This window comes from Mustelus asterias, chromosome 17, assembly GCF_964213995.1.
Source record: "Mustelus asterias chromosome 17, sMusAst1.hap1.1, whole genome shotgun sequence".
Lineage (NCBI taxonomy): Eukaryota > Metazoa > Chordata > Chondrichthyes > Carcharhiniformes > Triakidae > Mustelus > Mustelus asterias.
In genome coordinates this window covers 71,827,700-71,844,402 of record NC_135817.1, presented here as the reverse complement: position 1 = coordinate 71,844,402, position 16,703 = coordinate 71,827,700, and the positions used below count along the sequence as shown (strand labels likewise).

At 43.9% G+C, this 16,703-nt stretch overlaps 1 protein-coding gene across 1 annotated transcript in view; it reads left to right on the top strand.

Moving 5' to 3' along the window:
* LOC144506082 (suppressor of tumorigenicity 14 protein homolog) overlaps positions 1 to 16,703 on the top strand; it is a 73,873-nt gene that overhangs the window by 5,701 nt on the left and 51,469 nt on the right. The window contains exons 4-7 of the mRNA XM_078231899.1: positions 10,254 to 10,321; positions 12,688 to 12,874; positions 12,972 to 13,028; positions 16,329 to 16,452. Coding sequence (XP_078088025.1) covers positions 10,254 to 10,321; positions 12,688 to 12,874; positions 12,972 to 13,028; positions 16,329 to 16,452 — 436 coding nt within the window. The remainder of the gene's footprint in view (positions 1 to 10,253; positions 10,322 to 12,687; positions 12,875 to 12,971; positions 13,029 to 16,328; positions 16,453 to 16,703) is intronic.

Genomic DNA, 16,703 nt, shown 5'->3' with positions numbered 1-16,703 from the left:
AGTTGCAGCATAACCCCACGGCTCTTAAACTCCAACCCCCTGTTAATAAAAGCTAACACACTATAGGCCTTCTTCACAGCTCTATCCACTTGAGTGGCAACCTTTAAAGATCTGTGGATATGGACCCCAAGATCTCTCTGTTCCTCCACAGTCTTCAGAACCCTACCTTTGACCCTGTAATCCACATTTAAATTAGTCCTACCAAAATGAATCACCTCACATTTATCAGGGTTAATCTCCATTTGCCATTTTTCAGCCCAGCTTTGCATCCTATCTATGTCTCTTTGCAGCCTACAACAGCCCTCCACCTCATCCACTACTCCACCAATCTTGATGTCATCAGCAAATTTACTGATCCACCCTTCAGCCCCCTCCTCTAAGTCATTAATAAAAATCACAAAGAGCAGAGGACCAAGCACTGATCCCTGTGGCACTCCGCTAGCAACCTGCCTCCAGTCCGAAAATTTTCCATCCACCACCACCCTCTGTCTTCGATCAGACAGCCAGTTACCTATCCAATCGGCCAACTTTCCCTCTATCCCACACCTCCTTACTTTCATCATAAGCCGAGTGAACCTTCTCTGAATTGATTCTAATACAGTTCTATCCTTTTTCAAATAAGGATCATGGAATAGCTATGGTGTGGAAGAAGGCTATTTCGCCCATCACGTCTGCACCAGATCTTCAATGGAGCATTATGACTTAGTGCCATTCCTCTATCATTTCCCCATAACCCTGCACCTTGTTTCTATTCAAATAATTATCCAATGTTCTCTCGAATGCCCCAATTGAACCTGCCTCCATTATACTTCCAAGTAGTACATTCCAGACCCAAACCACTCGCTGTGTGAAAATGTTTTATCTTACATCACCTTTGCTTCTTTTGCAAATCACCTTGAATCTGTGCCCTCCTGTTCACGATATTTTTATGAGCTTCCTATCGACTCTGACCAGCCCCCTCATGATTTTGAACACCTTTATCAAATCTCCTCTCAGCCTTCTCTCCAAGAAGAACAGTCCCAACCCCTCCAGCTTCTTTATAACTGACGTTTCTCACTCCTGGAACAATTCTTGTAAAGCTTTTCTGCTCGCTCTCCAATGCGTTCACATCCTTCCTAAAATGTGGCTTATACAAAATATTTTATACAAGTTCAGCCTAACCTCCTTGCTCTTGTACTCTATGCCGCTATCAAAAAGCCTAGGATACTCTTTGTCTTGTTAACTACTCTCTCCCCTTGTCCTGTCACCTTTAATGACTTATACACATATTCACCCAGGACCCTCTGCTCCTGCACACCATTTAGAGTTGTACCCCTTATTTTGCTTTGTCTTTCCATGTTCTTCCTGTGAAAATAAATCTCCTCACAATTGTCTGCCACCTATTTGCACATTCCACCAACTTGTCTATGTCCGTTTGAAGTTCTGTAATGCCCTCCTCACACTTTACAATGCTTCCAAGTTTTGTATCATCCCCAAACTTTGAAATTGTCCCCTGCAGACCAAGATTTGCATCATTAATGTTTATCAGGAAAAGCAAGGATCCCATACTGACCCCTGGAGAACTCCACTACAAACCTTAGAGATCAAAATTGTGCACAATACACACAATGTGGCCTCACCCAGGCCTTGTAAAGCTGCAGTAAAACTTTCATTTTTTATATTCCAATTCCCTTGCAATAAACACCAACATTTCATTTGCCTTCCAAATTGCTTGCTGTACCTGTGTACTAACTTAAAGTTTTAAAGTTAAACGTTTATTTATTAGTCACAAGTAGGCTTAGATTCACACTGCAATGAAGTTACTGTGAAATTCCCCTAGTCGCCACACTCCAGCGCCTGTTCGGATACACTGAGGGAGAATTTAGCATGGCCAGTTCACCTAACCTGCACATCTTTGGACTGTGGGAGGAAACTGGGGCACCCCGAGGAAACCCACACAGACACAGGGAGAATGTGCAAACTCCACACAGACAGTGACCCAAGCCGGGAATCAAACCCAGGTCTCTGGCGCGCTGTGAGGCAACTGTGCCACTTTGTGATTCATATGCTAGAACACCCAGATCCCTCTGTCCCACCAAGTTCTGCAATCTCTCTCAAGTTAAGTAGCATATTACTTTTCTTTTCTCCCTGCCAGAGAGGACAGATTCACATCTTCCCACATTATACACAATCTGTCAAATTTTTGCCCACTTATTTAACCCGTCTGTATCCCATTGTAGGCTCTTTAACTCCTGTCGACAACTTACTTAACTCCCCATCTTGGTGACATCAGCAAGTTTATCATACATTTGGTCCCTTCATCGAAGTCATTGATCTCTCTCTCTCTTTTCAGGTACCATGTCCTAAGAGGGCATTGGTGATCATAGACTTCCATGTTAATCTTGTTCTGGAGGTGTGGATCACCTTGGTTGATGGTACATTCATCCAGTTTGTGAGACTGTTTTAAAAAGTTGCTCTTTATCTACCACAATTTATTAATCTTTCCATCAGCATCAGGTTTTCTAAATCATACATTTTTATACATATCTAAGAAATTACAACTGTCTTTTCCTGATCTTGGTCAGCAGAATTCTTTTAGTCTCAGATTTCACGAGCATCTCTTATTGTGACTTATCCATGATAACTTCATTATTCATTCACACAAAAATCACAACTCTACAGCCTCAATTCTGCACTGCATTGCTTCATTGATCATCCAACACTCATTTCTGTATGTCAAAATTGGCGTGATGTAGCATTCCAGGATTCTTAGCTTTATTATAGATTGTAAATAGTTGAGGTCCAGGACTGATCCCTTTGGCACTCCACTAGTTATAGCTTGCTTAACCCAAAAAAGACCCATTTATTCCTACTCTCTGCCTCCTGTTAGTTGACCAATCCTTTTTCCGTGCTAATATGTTAACTCCTACACCATGTGCTCTTATAGAAACATAGAAAATAGAAGGAGAAGTAGGCCATTTAGTCCTTCAAGCCTGCTGCACCATTCATTTTGATCATGGCTGATCGTCAGATTCAATATCCTGACCCCCCTTCCTCCCATATCCCTTGATCCCTTCAATCCCAAGAGCTTGAAATCACACAATGTTTTGGCCTCAACAACCTTCTGTGGTAGTGAATTCCACAGATTCATCACTCTCTGGGTGAAGAAATTTATCCTCACCTCAGCCTTAAAAGGTTTACCCCTTATCCTCAAACTATGACCCCTGGTTCTCAACTTCCCCACCTTCGGGAACATTCTTTCTGAATCCACCCTGTCTAATCCTGGTACAATTTTATAAGTTTCTATGAGATCCCCTCTCACTCTTCTAAACTCCAGTGAACATAATCCTAACCGACTTAGTCTCCCCTCATGGGACAGACCTACCATCCCAGGAATCATCTTGGTAAACTTTCGCTGTACTCCCTTTATAGCAAGGACATCCTTTCTCAGATAAGGACACCAAAACTGCACACAATATTCCAGATGTGGCCTCACAAATTCCTCCAGGTGTGGCCTCACAATTGCCCTGTACAATTGCAGTAAAACATGCTTATTCCTATGCTCAAATCCTCTCGCTATGAAGGTCAATATACCATTTGCCTTCTTTACTGCCTGCTGTACCTGTGTGCTTACTTTCAGCAACCGATGCACAAGAACACCAAGGTCTTGCTGAGTATACACCTCTCTCAATTTACACCCATCCAAATAATAGTCTGCTCTCCTATTTTTGCTACCAAAGTGAATAACCTTACATTTATTCATGTTATACTGCATCTACCATGCATATGGCTCTCACTCAAGCCGTCCAAATCACGCTGAAGCATCTCTGCATCCTCATTACAGCTCACCCTCCCTAAAAGCCTGCCCCAGCTTCATTTCTGTCCTACTTATGAACCTAATTTCCGAGTTCACTCTAGCTGCCTTCTTACCCTTATAATTATCTTTATTCAGGTTGAATACAATAATCTTAAACCTGCTCCTCATGTCATGATCACTGTCACCCAGAGGCTCCTTTACCATGAGATTATTAATTAATCCTGTCTTGTTGCCCATTACCAGGTCTAGAATGGCCTTCTTCCTGGTTGGCTGTGGAATGTACTGCTCTAAGAAATTGTCCTGAAAACACTGTATGAACTCATTTTCTAGGTTACATTTCTCATCTGATTCATTGAATCTACATATAAATTAACGTCACCCATGATTATGCAGTCCCTTTCTTACATGCCCCCATTTATTTCTTCCTGTTTGGTCTATCCTACAGTGTAACTGCTGTGATTAGGCCGATAAATACTTCTACAAGTGACCTCTTATCTTTCCTATTTCTTATCTCGACCCAAACTGATTCTAGGTCTTGCTGATTTGAGCTAAGGTCATTTCTCACCACTGTACTAATGAGATCCATAATTCCCACTGTATTTTTAAACTCTCTGACAGAAGGATGTCAAGAGGTACGTCCCGCACTGGCACACTGGAGGGGCAGACTGCCAGTAACTTAGGTTTTTATAAAGGGTGTCTCAAAATAAAGAGACACTGTCCAGCATGGAACTCCCACTCCACCCACAGAATACACCCTCCGGCATCTCTCACACAGACCCCCAACCTGCCTGTGGACCACTCTCCCCCCATCCCCCTGGTTCTGCCCCCCTGGCACTGCCCTGCCAGGTGGCAGGGCCAGGGTACTGCCCAAGAAGTGTCAGGGTACTGCCCAAGCATGACCCTCTCTGCTCTGGGGGCTGTACTCACCTGTGTGCCTTGAGTGCGTTCTGTTCACATTTGGACAGCATGGGGATCTGCCATTATTTATGTTGGCATGTCCTCATGCCAACGTGAATGGACAGTTTAATGTGGGGGAGCTTTCAGGCGCAAAGGCCTGATAATGATATTTAAATTTATGCAAATGGAGGTTCCCACCATGTCATGGGAGAGGCAGCGGGTCGGACGGGGGGCGAGGGGGGGGTGTGTGGGTGGGGGGGGGGGGGGGGGGGGGGGGCGCACACACAATCAATTGGGGAAATCCCGCTGGCATAAAGGCCATTTTGAGATTCCCGAACTATTCTTCGCCCCCATCCACCATTTCTATCTCCCAAAAATGGGAGTGGAAAATTGCCCCCACAGTTCCCAGTGCAATTCCGCAATGCAGTCACTTATACTTTTCTGCAATGTGTTCTTTTTTACTGCCCTGTAAGTTTATTTGTGCTGGGAGAGATTTGGACATTACAAAAAAGCTTTCTGCGATCCACCCTCAGTTGGTTAAGACTGTTGGTACCTTTTGGCTTTCCTTCCTACAGTGTTGAAGCTACAACACAGGACTACCTGCATGTCAGACAGCAGAAGCACAATGCAACAGGGCTAAGTGATCCCACAACTAATGAATCAGACCAAAGCTCTGCAGTCCTGCCACATGGTGAATCACCTCATGGTGAATAACAAAGCAGTTCACCGGAGGAGCAGGCTCTGCAAATACCCCCATTCTCAATGATAGGGGATCCCAGCCCATCTGTATACATCTTCATGTCACTGGGTCATGGAACTTCCTCACAGCCCTGAGGATGTACCTGCACTGCATGAGCTGCAGCGGTTCAAGAAGGTTGCTCACCTCCACCTTCTCCAGGGCAACTAGCGATAGGCAAAATAAAACACCAATATCCTGTGAAAGAATTTTTTTAAAAACATGCATTTGAAACCAAGACTTCATATTGCCTAATTTCCACTTCCCAATTTTGCTCATCTTCCTAAAGATAGCCCATTGTTCAGTTACAGTTTTGCTTGCTAATCTTTGATTCCAATTTATCTGGCTCAAATTCATTCTTACGGCATTGAAGTTGGCTTTCCTCCAGTTAATTATCCTTACCCTGGACTGCTTCTTGTATTTTCAGTAGCCAACCTAAGCCTTACGATACAATGATCACTGCCCCTTAAACGTTCCCCTACTGACACTTGATCCATTTGGCCTAGCTCATTTTCAAGGAGCAAGTCCAGCAATGCGTCTTTTCCCTTTGAACTGGCACAACATGTTGCTGCAGAAAATTCTCCAGAACACACTCTCTGGGATCTCTTGCCTCTCTCTGCCCTTTACACTGCTATCATCCCTGCCTATATTCAGTTAATTAATGTCCGCTATAATTCTTGCTGTTATAACTGTAATTTTCTTGCAACTTTGTTCTTTTGTGTCTTGTCCACAGATTGGTGTCCTATAGATTATACTGAGCAATGTAATTGCACCTTTTTTTGTGTTCCTGAGTTCTAGCCAAATGTTCCTGATCCCTCATGGACATCCTCTGACTCCAACAGTGCAATGTTCTTCTTAATCAACACTACCACCCTTCCCTCTTTTCTTTCCTTCTGCATCTTTTCAGAACACCATCGCTGGAACTCTACTGCTCCACCCACCTGCCATGGGAATCGGAGCAGGTGAGAGGCAGACAATGGGAAGGTCCGTTGACCTCGGGTGGGATTTTCCGGTCTCAGGTCGAGCGAGGCCATAAAATCCCACCCCTTGTCTCCAGGAATATAAAAAGTTTATTTATTAGTCACAAGTAAGGCTTACATTAACACTGCAATGAAGTTATTGTGAAATTCCCCTAGTCGCCACACTCCGGTGCCTGTTCGGGTCAATGCACCTAACCAACATGTCTTTCAGACTGTGGGAGGAAACTGGAGTACCCAGAGGAAACCCACGCAGACACAGGGAGAACATGCAAACTCTACAAAGACAGTGACCCAAGCCAGGAATTGAACCCAGAACCCTGGCGCTGTGAGGCAGCAGTGCTAACCACTGTGCCACCATGCTGCCCAAATATTGAATAACACGTCCTGCCCTTCTTTGAACCAGGACTCTGTTGTCACCACAACTTCATAATTATACATGGCTATCTGCATCTGGAACTCAACAATTTTACTTACTGCACTTAACACATTTACAAATGTGCCCTGTAAGCCTAATTTAGAGTTTATTACTTTCCCTTTTATGCTGAACTCACCAAATACATTACTGTTTCTTTCTTACTCTAGCAAAATTATTTGCAGTGCTCTAGTATTACCTCCCTGCTAAGTTAGCTTAAACCCTCCTTTGCTCTGCAAAGAAATTGGTCCCGGTTCATCAGTCCGGCCTGTATAGATCCTCTCTTCTCCATGACCAATCCCAATGTCCCAAGACATTGTTAAAATGAGGTGTTAGAATTTCTGTAAATGGTTACAGTCCCTAACCAGAGTGAGTGCATTGTGTGCTGGGCTCTGCTTCCCCAGTTGGTACCTGCCAGCTTCTGAATGAAATTCACTTTTACCGTGACTTTGGCTGCAGTGGTCTGGAGGCTTTGCCAGTAGATCGATATATGGTCAAAAATAATGGCAAGATATTTTGGCAGTGAGACAATGGTCGACCTCAGAACTAGACACAAAGTACTTACCTGGCCTTCAAGTTGTTCAGGTGGAAGGCTGAAATGATACTCTTGGCACTGTTTGGTCAAATATTTCCTGAAATAGGGTTGAGAATGCATGCACATAATTTCATGGAACATGGTAAATAAGGCTGTTGAGTAGCAGGCAGAAGTAACCACATTGGAATATGATGTTGTGGCGATTAATGAACATCTGGTTTATAAAGGGACAGACTAGATACTAAATATCCCTGGGTACAAGGGCTATGAACAAAGCTCAGTCCATCACTCAATCCAGCCTCCCATCCATTGGCCCTGTCTATACTTCCCGCTGCCTCGGAAAAGCAGCCAGCATAATCAAGGACCCCATGCACCCCGGACATTCTCTCTTCCACCTTCTTCCATTAGGAAAAGGATGCAAAAGGCTGAGGTTGCGTATCAGCCGACTCAAGAACAGTTTCTTCCCTGCTGCCATCTGACTTGTAAATAGACCTACGTCATATTAGTGTGCAAGAAACAATACTTTTCACTGTATCTCAATACATGTGACAATAAATCAAATCAAAAAAATATGTTCAGGAAGGAAAGTGAAGGAAAGAAGGGAGGAGAGGTGGCAGTCGTGACTAAGGAGGTTATCACAATGTTGGAGAGAGAGAATGTCCTGGACTAATCGAGGACAGAGTTTATTTGGTTAGAGTTAAGAAACAATGGCTGTGCTTTACACGATGTGGGGATGCCGGCGTTGGACTGGGGTGAACACAGTAAGAGTTTTAACAACACCAGGTTAAAGTCCAACAGGTTTATTTGGTAGCAAACACCATTGTTCATGCTCCCTCTACTTCATGCTCCCTCCACCCACATTGTCTGTATCTTTAAGATCTGGCTGGCTGTAGGGATTCGCATTCTAATCAGTATTCTGTAACTTGATTTCTGTGTCTCTGTGCCCTGTTTGAGAGCACATTTCCACTCCATCTGACGAATGAGCAGCGCTCCGAAAGCTAATGGTGTTTGCTACCAGATAAACCTGTTGGACTTTAACCTGGTGTTGTTAAAACTCTTACTGTGCTTTACGCCGCATGGTGTAATCTATGGGCCACCAAAAAATGGGAAAGATAAAGAAGAACAAATTTTCTATGAATTTAGAGAGGAGCAAGAAGTACAGAACATTGATAATAGGCCATCCTAATATAGTAATAATAGTTACATAGACAACAATAGTGTCCATGACAGAGAGGGAGAAATGTTTCTTTTGATTTGATTTATTATTGTTTACTGTGAAAAGTATTGTTTCTTGAAAAATTATATCATAAGGTTTAGATTAACTATGGAAAAAGAGAAAGAGCAACCCGAGATTAAGAGTACTTAATTGGAGAAAGGCCTTCAGTCAGTTGATAATGGACCAGGTAAACTAGAATGAAAGATTGACAGGCAAAACTGTCATTGAACAATGGACTACCTTTTAAAGAGGAGATGGGTCAGACACAGTCGAGGTACATTCCAAGAAGAACATAGAACATAGAACATAGAACATTACAGCGCAGAACAGGCCCTTCGGCCCACGATGTTGCACCGACCAGTTAAAAAAAAAAACTGTGACCCTCCAACCTAAACCAATTTCTTTTCGTCCATGAACCTATCTACGGATCTCTTAAACGCCCCCAAACTAGGCGCATTTACTACTGATGCTGGCAGGGCATTCCAATCCCTCACCACCCTCTGGGTAAAGAACCTACCCCTGACATCGGTTCTATAACTACCCCCCCTCAATTTAAAGCCATGCCCCCTCGTGCTGGATTTCTCCATCAGAGGAAAAAGGCTATCACTATCCATCCTATCTAAACCTCTAATCATCTTATATGTTTCAATAAGATCCCCTCTTAGCCGCCGCCTTTCCAGCGAAAACAATCCCAAATCCCTCAGCCTCTCCTCATAGGATCTCCCCTCCATACCAGGCAACATCCTGGTAAACCTCCTCTGCACCCTCTCCAAAGCCTCCACATCCTTCCTGTAATGTGGGGACCAGAACTGCACACAGTACTCCAAGTGCGGCCGCACCAGAGTTGTGTACAGTTGCAACATAACGCTACGACTCCTAAATTCAATCCCCCTACCAATAAACGCCAAGACACCATATGCCTTCTTAACAACCTTATCTACTTGATTCCCAACTTTCAGGGATCTATGCACACATACACCTAGATCCCTCTGCTCCTCCACACTATTCAAAGTCCTCCCGTTAGCCCTATACTCAACACAAGAAGAGGGAAAGTTAGGACAACCAAAGCCAGAGCTCCCTGGATGACAAAAGGGATAGAGGGTAAAATGAAACAGAGAAAGTGTCCCAACCCCATATAGATTGGGTGACATGTTTGTAGGAAGGAGAAATATGCTCCCCGTTGATTAAATGAATGTCTGATCATGATGAAAGCCAAAGGAATGTTAAGAGGAGCTGCTTCTTCTCCCTGAGGTGGAAGATTGGTGATAAATTACACTGCACTATCGCAGGGACATGAGAATTGTGGCCTGTTTAAAGGAAAAGTAGCTTCTCTCCACATGGAAATAAAATCTGAAGAATTTAGTGGGGGGGGAGGAGTTGCGGTCAGGGAGGAAGAGCCTCCACAAATGGATTTTGGTGGTTTGGAGGTGGAACTCTGAAAATGCCAGAAACACCAGCAGTGGCTGCCTTGAACTTCAATAGAAATAATTTTGGCTCCTGACCTTTGGAAGTTCAGTCCTGAATGCTGACCAGGACACTGAGGTGAGCCCAACTATTTGGTTGCCTCAAACAGAAGCTGAATGCATTGGCTTGAAGTCATGAGAGGACAAACTGAATGAAACTTAGCAAAAGAAAGGCTCTCGTTCATTTCATACTTTCCTATTTACTTTTCAACTGTTAGTTTTCAGAACTGTATGAACCATCTATATTGGGAAAATATTATCTGAAATCTGTCATCACTGCATTCAGGTGAGTACAAGAGTATTTTTAAATTACTTTGTGTAATTGAATCAGTTTTGCTCTGTTTATTTTAACTCAAATTTATCTTAAGCAAAGTATAATCCATGGCGGCACAGTGGTTAGCACTGCTGCCTCACAGCACCAGGGACCTGAGTTCAATTCCAGCCTTGGGTGACTGTGTGAAGTTTGCATATTCTCCCTGTGTCTGCATGGGTTTCCTCCGGGTGCTCTGGTTTCCCCCCACAGTCCAAAGATGTGCAGGTTAGGTCAATTGGTTATGATAAATTCTCCCTCAGTGTACCCGAACAAGCGCCGGAGTGTGGCGACTAGGGGATTTTCACAGTAACTTCATTGCAGTGTTAATGTAAGCCTACTTGTGACTAATGAAAAAAACTAATAAATTGATAATGTAAATGTGTTTTAATGTTAAATATCATCAATTTATGTTTTATAGCTAAACAGGTATCCATACACTGTTACGATCAAAAATTTAAAGTTTATTTATTAGTCACAAGTAAGGCTTACGTTAACACTGCAATAAAATCCCCTAGTCGCCACATTCCGGCGCCTGTTCGTGTCAATGCACCTAACCAGCATGTCTTTCAGAATGTGGGAAAGGATCAGAGGAGGAGAAGTGGAATGGTCCCCCCTTTTCCACTCCTCATTTGACTGCAACAGGTTTTCTTAAAAGGATATGTTTGCCAATTCAGTGAGTATTTAACTGTTTATGTGCTGTGACTGTAAAAAAACTCAAATTACAGATTTTCTCGAGGTTTGTTTGGAAAGAAAAAGAGGATAATTTTTATTACACTTAATCCAGAGTAAATAAAATAATCAAAATACTCGAACTTTTTCATGCATGCACACTCAGATTCACATAGACAAAAACAGATTACAAAACAAGATGATAGAAATCCTACAGTGCAGAAGGAGGCCATTCAGCCAATCGAGTCTGCACCGACCACAATCCCACCCAGGCCCTACCCCCACATATTTTACCCGCTAATCCCTCTAATCTACGCATCCCAGGACTCTAAGGGACAATTTTTAACCTGGCCAATCAACCTAACCCGCACATCTTTGGACTGTGGGAGGAAACCGGAGCACCCGGAGGAAACCCACGCAGACACGAGGAGAATGTGCAAACTCCACAGAGACAGTGACCCGAGCCAGGAATCGAACCCAGGACCCTGGAGCTGTGAAGCAGCAGTGCTAACCACTGTGCTACCGTGCCGCCCCTATGATAGAAACATAGAATCCCTACAGTGCAGAAGGAAGCCACTCAGCTCACCAAGCCCACATCTACTCCCTGACTGAGTCCAACCCAGGCCCTATCCCCGTAACCCCACATATCTAGCCCAATAATCCCCCCCAATACACACATCCTGAGACAGTAAGGGACAATTTAGCATGGCCAATCAACTTAACCTGCACATTTTTAGACTGTGGGAGGAAATTAAGTGATATTTTAAAAAATCTATTAAAGGTCAAAACATTTGATGTAGTTACTATCTAGAAATCTATCAATCTATTTCTTGAACACACTCAATGACTAAGCCTAGACGGCCCTCTAGGGTAGTTAATTCCAAATATTCACCACTCTCCGAATAAAGAAATTCCTTCTTCTCTTCGTCCTAAGGGGCCTGTTGCTTATTCTGAGATGTGTCCCCTACTTCTAGATGTCCACCCCCTCTCAGCTAGGGGAAGTGCCTTTCCAGCATCTACCCTGTCGAGCCTTGGAAAAATTTTGTATGCTTCGTTGAGATCGTCTCTCATTTTTCTGAACTCTAGATCTTACAAGCCCCCTAACTCTCTCCTCATAGGACAATCACGCTATCCCAGGAATTAGTCTGGTGAACATTCATTACACTCCCACTATGGCAAGTATATCCTTCCTTAGGTAAGGCGACCAAAATTGTATCCAGTACTCCAGGTGCTGCCTCACCAAGGCTTTATACAATTTCAGCAAGATATCTTTACTCCTGAACTCAAATCCTCTTCAATGAAGGCCAATTTGTCTCAATATAAAGTTTTATAAAGAGTTTTATAAAGATTGAGGAAAAAATACAGTGATCAACTAAGAAATAGAGGTGATAGTGAGAGAAACTCAAATGGATTGAGAAAGAGGAACATGGAAAGAGTGGAAGATAAAGAGGAAAATGAAAGGCGCACATGTTAGGGAGCTTGAGTATGTGCCTCAATTCCTCATGTGCTATTGATATGCAAAGCTCAGTATCAGGGGCAGAAAGGTTGAAAATATGCCACCAGCATTTGGTCACCAGTTTCTGTGTCAATTCTGCCTGGTGAGTGGAGTTATTTTCAGTTGCATGCTTGTGAAAGTTCTAACACCCAATGCTCTTCTGTTACTGTTGCAGTGAAGGAGAAGAAGGACTCCGCGCTTATTATTGGAGTAAATTCTCAGCTCCAGAGAATATAGCACACTACATCAAAAATGCAACCACATCTAACTTGCAACAAGTTAATGGCAAAAAACTGAAAGTGCCCATGCTGAACTATTCTGAAGAGATATCCTCCACTGAAGAAGATTTTGATGTTTACACGGTTGAGCTGTTTGGTAGTGTTACTATTCATGTAAATTGAAGATTTGCGCAGTAGGTCTAATGATTCCATATTCTGCTTCGGTGTGTATTCTTTTCAGATCTCACTATCTTTTAACCTTTTTGCAGCTTCAGGATCTGAAGAATATGACTTGACAGTAAAGTCAGGTAAGGACTTTTTCAAATCTTCCTATTCCCATTAGTGAATCTATCCCATTGTATCCCATTAGTGTATCTATCTGATTGACAGACATAAATAATTTTTTTTTTAAATGCATATTTATATGGATGCCCAGACACTAAAGCATGATTGTTACCCAACATACTGGAGGGTGATTCTCGATAGATCTTTGTCCTTCTGGGAAATTCTGAAGAAAACAGCAGCAAAGGTCAAAACCAGTGAAAATCTACTAACCAAACTTGCTGGATCTACATGGGGTGCTGCTCTCTGGACCTCAGCATTTACCCTATCATACGCTTCAGCAGAGTATTGTGCACCTGTCTGGCAAAAGTCATTGCACACACATCTTGTTAACATTCCACTTGACGCAGTCATGCGTATCATAACTGGAGACCACCATTCCATACCATTGCCCTGGCTTTCTGTCCTCGATAACATCACTCCCCCACACAAAGCTGGTTAAAACCATCTAGACTGTACCTCACTTAGAATCATAGAATCATAGAAACCCTACAGTGCAGAAAGAGGCCATTTGGCCCATCGAGTCTGCACCGACCACAGTCCCACCCAGGCCCTACCCCCATATCCCGACATATTTACCCGCTAATCCCTCTAATCTACGCATCTCGGGACACTAAGGGGCAATTTTTAGCATGGCCAATCAACCTAACCCACACATCTTTGGACTGCGGGAGGAAACCGGAGCACCCAGAGGAAACCCACGCAGACACGAGGAGAATGTGCAAACTCCACACAAACAGTGACCCAAGCCGGGAATCGAACCCAGGCCCTTGGAGCTGTGAAGCAGCAGTGCTAACCACTGCGCTACCGTGCCTCCCACTCCATGATGACCTGTTTAACCTACCATCTGACCGCCTTCCATCTCAGCATCCCACTTGGAGCAAGATCAATCAGCAGCAAACCCCATCTTCGAATGGCAAGCTTTGAGCTACCATGGCAACAGTGGTCCTTGCTGAACAGTTTCAGGACAAGTCAGGGCCCCCGTTCTACCAGCCACCACCACTGCTGCCTCAGTTCAAATCCTGGGTGCACTTGTGGAGGAATACAAATAATGCTGCACATTACCAAAGAGTGTCTCCTCTACAGATTAAGTGGCAGACTCAACAAATGAGGAGGTTGCTTGGCTTTGAGGGTTTACATTCACAAAATAAAATAAAGGCATAAATATTAATTCATATACATAGATCCTCCCATTGTTTTTTACAGGAGAGCAGATTTGGATCTCAGGAAGATTTCAGGTGATGATTAGGCTTCATTGGTGAGCCACGCATGCATTTGCAGTGACCACAGGCAGCCTGCCCAATGTGGTGGGGGTGGGTAAGATTTTATTCTGGCACAAACTTTAGAAGATGAATGAACACATCCCTTAAAATGTCTCCCAGCGCAAGTTGTGGCTGGTGCAGAGAGTTGTTCACAGCAGCAGAGGACGTCAAAGATAAGGGGCGGGATTTTCTAACCGTGCTCGCCCCAAAACTGGAAAATCCCTCCTGAGGTCAATGGACCTTTGCATGGTCCCCCCCACCCGCTACGATTCCCATGGCAAGCAGGACGGGAAAATTCCCCCCTAGATCTCTGAAGTTCAAGTGGAAATTCAAGTGGAGGAGGTGAAGTTCACTTCTGCTCAGATGGTACCGGAATTCCTGAACAAACTCGCAAGCAAACCTGGATAGAAGAGGCATAAGTATTAAATACTGGGCCATCTCAAGGATGTGGGTTCAGTGCTGCAAGGGGTTCAACTCTTGTTCAGCAAGGATGAGAATGATGTTTTGCTATCTCAACTATCTCAATTTCTCTGCATTAGACGTTGCCTCAGCTGTTTTTGCTCTGCAACATTGCAAACTTCTTTTCTTCCATTTTACACCCATCTTCAATTGCAGCAAATTAGCTGACCATTTTTCTTTCTTGTTACATTCATACACTTGCTTGCTGTTGATGTCTGCAAACTAAGTGCAAGCAGTAAGCTTCCTTCACCTAGTCCCACCAGCAAGGCCTTTTATTCTCCTAGCAATTTTTTCCTTACTGCAGGCATTTTGTTGCACATGGCCACTTCCCTAGCATTTTCCCAAACTTGTTGCATTGCCCTCTCATCATGTACTCCAGATGAACATGCAGAACAGCAAAAGAATCCCGCACTAACTCACTGCAACTCTTACTGCAGATCAGACTGGCTCACAACAAAAGGGGAGAGGCCCAGCTTGTAGCACGTAGATGGAGGAGGAATCTACACACATTATTAGATGAAGACAGATCTGGAGTTATGGAATGGCAAAGTTGGAAGCAAATTTAATTACCCTTGTCTACTTTGTTAAATATAACCATTTCCTTTTTCTTTGGAGACATACACACAGCCAGCCTGGTGCTGCCTGCTATCTGTTGCTAGATAACCTTTCTCCTGCCATTCTGAGCCTTGTCCCTTTCCAGTTCCTCCAGGCTCTTCCCATCACTTGAACCCACAAGAAAGACTGGAAGGGAAGCAGCCAGCCAGAAGAAGCACCAAGACTGTTCCATTCCTCACAATCAACAATACAGAAATCAGCCCCCCCATTGGCTTCGATACTTAGCTGGAGGAGGAGGTGCAAGGTGATTCATCATAGAATCTCCACAGTACAGAAGGAGGCCATTCGGCCCATTGAGTCTGCACTGACAACAATCCCAGCCTATCCCCATAACACCACATATTTCCCCTGCTAATCCCCCTAGAGATTATTGACTAGGGTCAATTTAGCATGGCCAATCAACCTAACCCACACATCTTTGGACTATGGGAGGAAACCGGAGCACCCGGAGGAAACCCATGCAGACACGGGGACAATGTGCAAACTCCATACAGACAGTGACCCAAGCCGGGAATCGAACCCGGGTCCCTGACGCTCGAGTCACATGAGCAGTGCAGTGACCAGTGGCCCGAGGGTAAACTTTGCGGAGGAGTACGGAGGTGGCAGTTTCAGAGGCCCAGCCTACAGAAGAAAACTTCTTGACGTTCGGTAACAATTATTGGAGGTAGAGGGCAGCCTGCCTAGGAGCTGCTGCTGTATCTCTAAGAATATGGAAGGATACGGTTCAAACTTGTGCATCATACTGGCCAGTGGTTTTAGCACTCAACAATGCTCCGTGATAAACTGTAGCCAGGTCTCTTCACAAGGGACTTCAGTTTTTACAGCTTTTGACTGGATACTCCAGATATATGTATTTTAACAAATAAAGGAGCATTCTGGCCTTTATTCCCACTTTAATATTTTTCTTCCCTTTCTTTTAGATCTCCCTTCTAGCTGAGATTAAACTGTTCCCAGATCTTGCCAGTGTCACTCTTGAGCAATCCATTTGGATGTTCTTCAAAGGGGTCGAGGTGACTCCATCGGAGTATGTCTGGCCTCCTCAAGGTATCTCGCTATCAAGGTGCAGGCAAGATTTGAATTCGGTAAAAATCTGGACCATGAAACCATTGTTGAGTTGTAAAAACCCCATGTAGTTCTGCCAGATTGCGGAAGGAAATCTACCGTCCTTACCTTGCCTGGTCAACATGTGACTCCAGATTCACAGCAATGTGGTTGACTCTCAAATGCTTTCTGAAATGGAGGGCAGTTAGGGATGGGCAATAAATGCTGGCCCAGCCAGTGATGCCCACATCCCG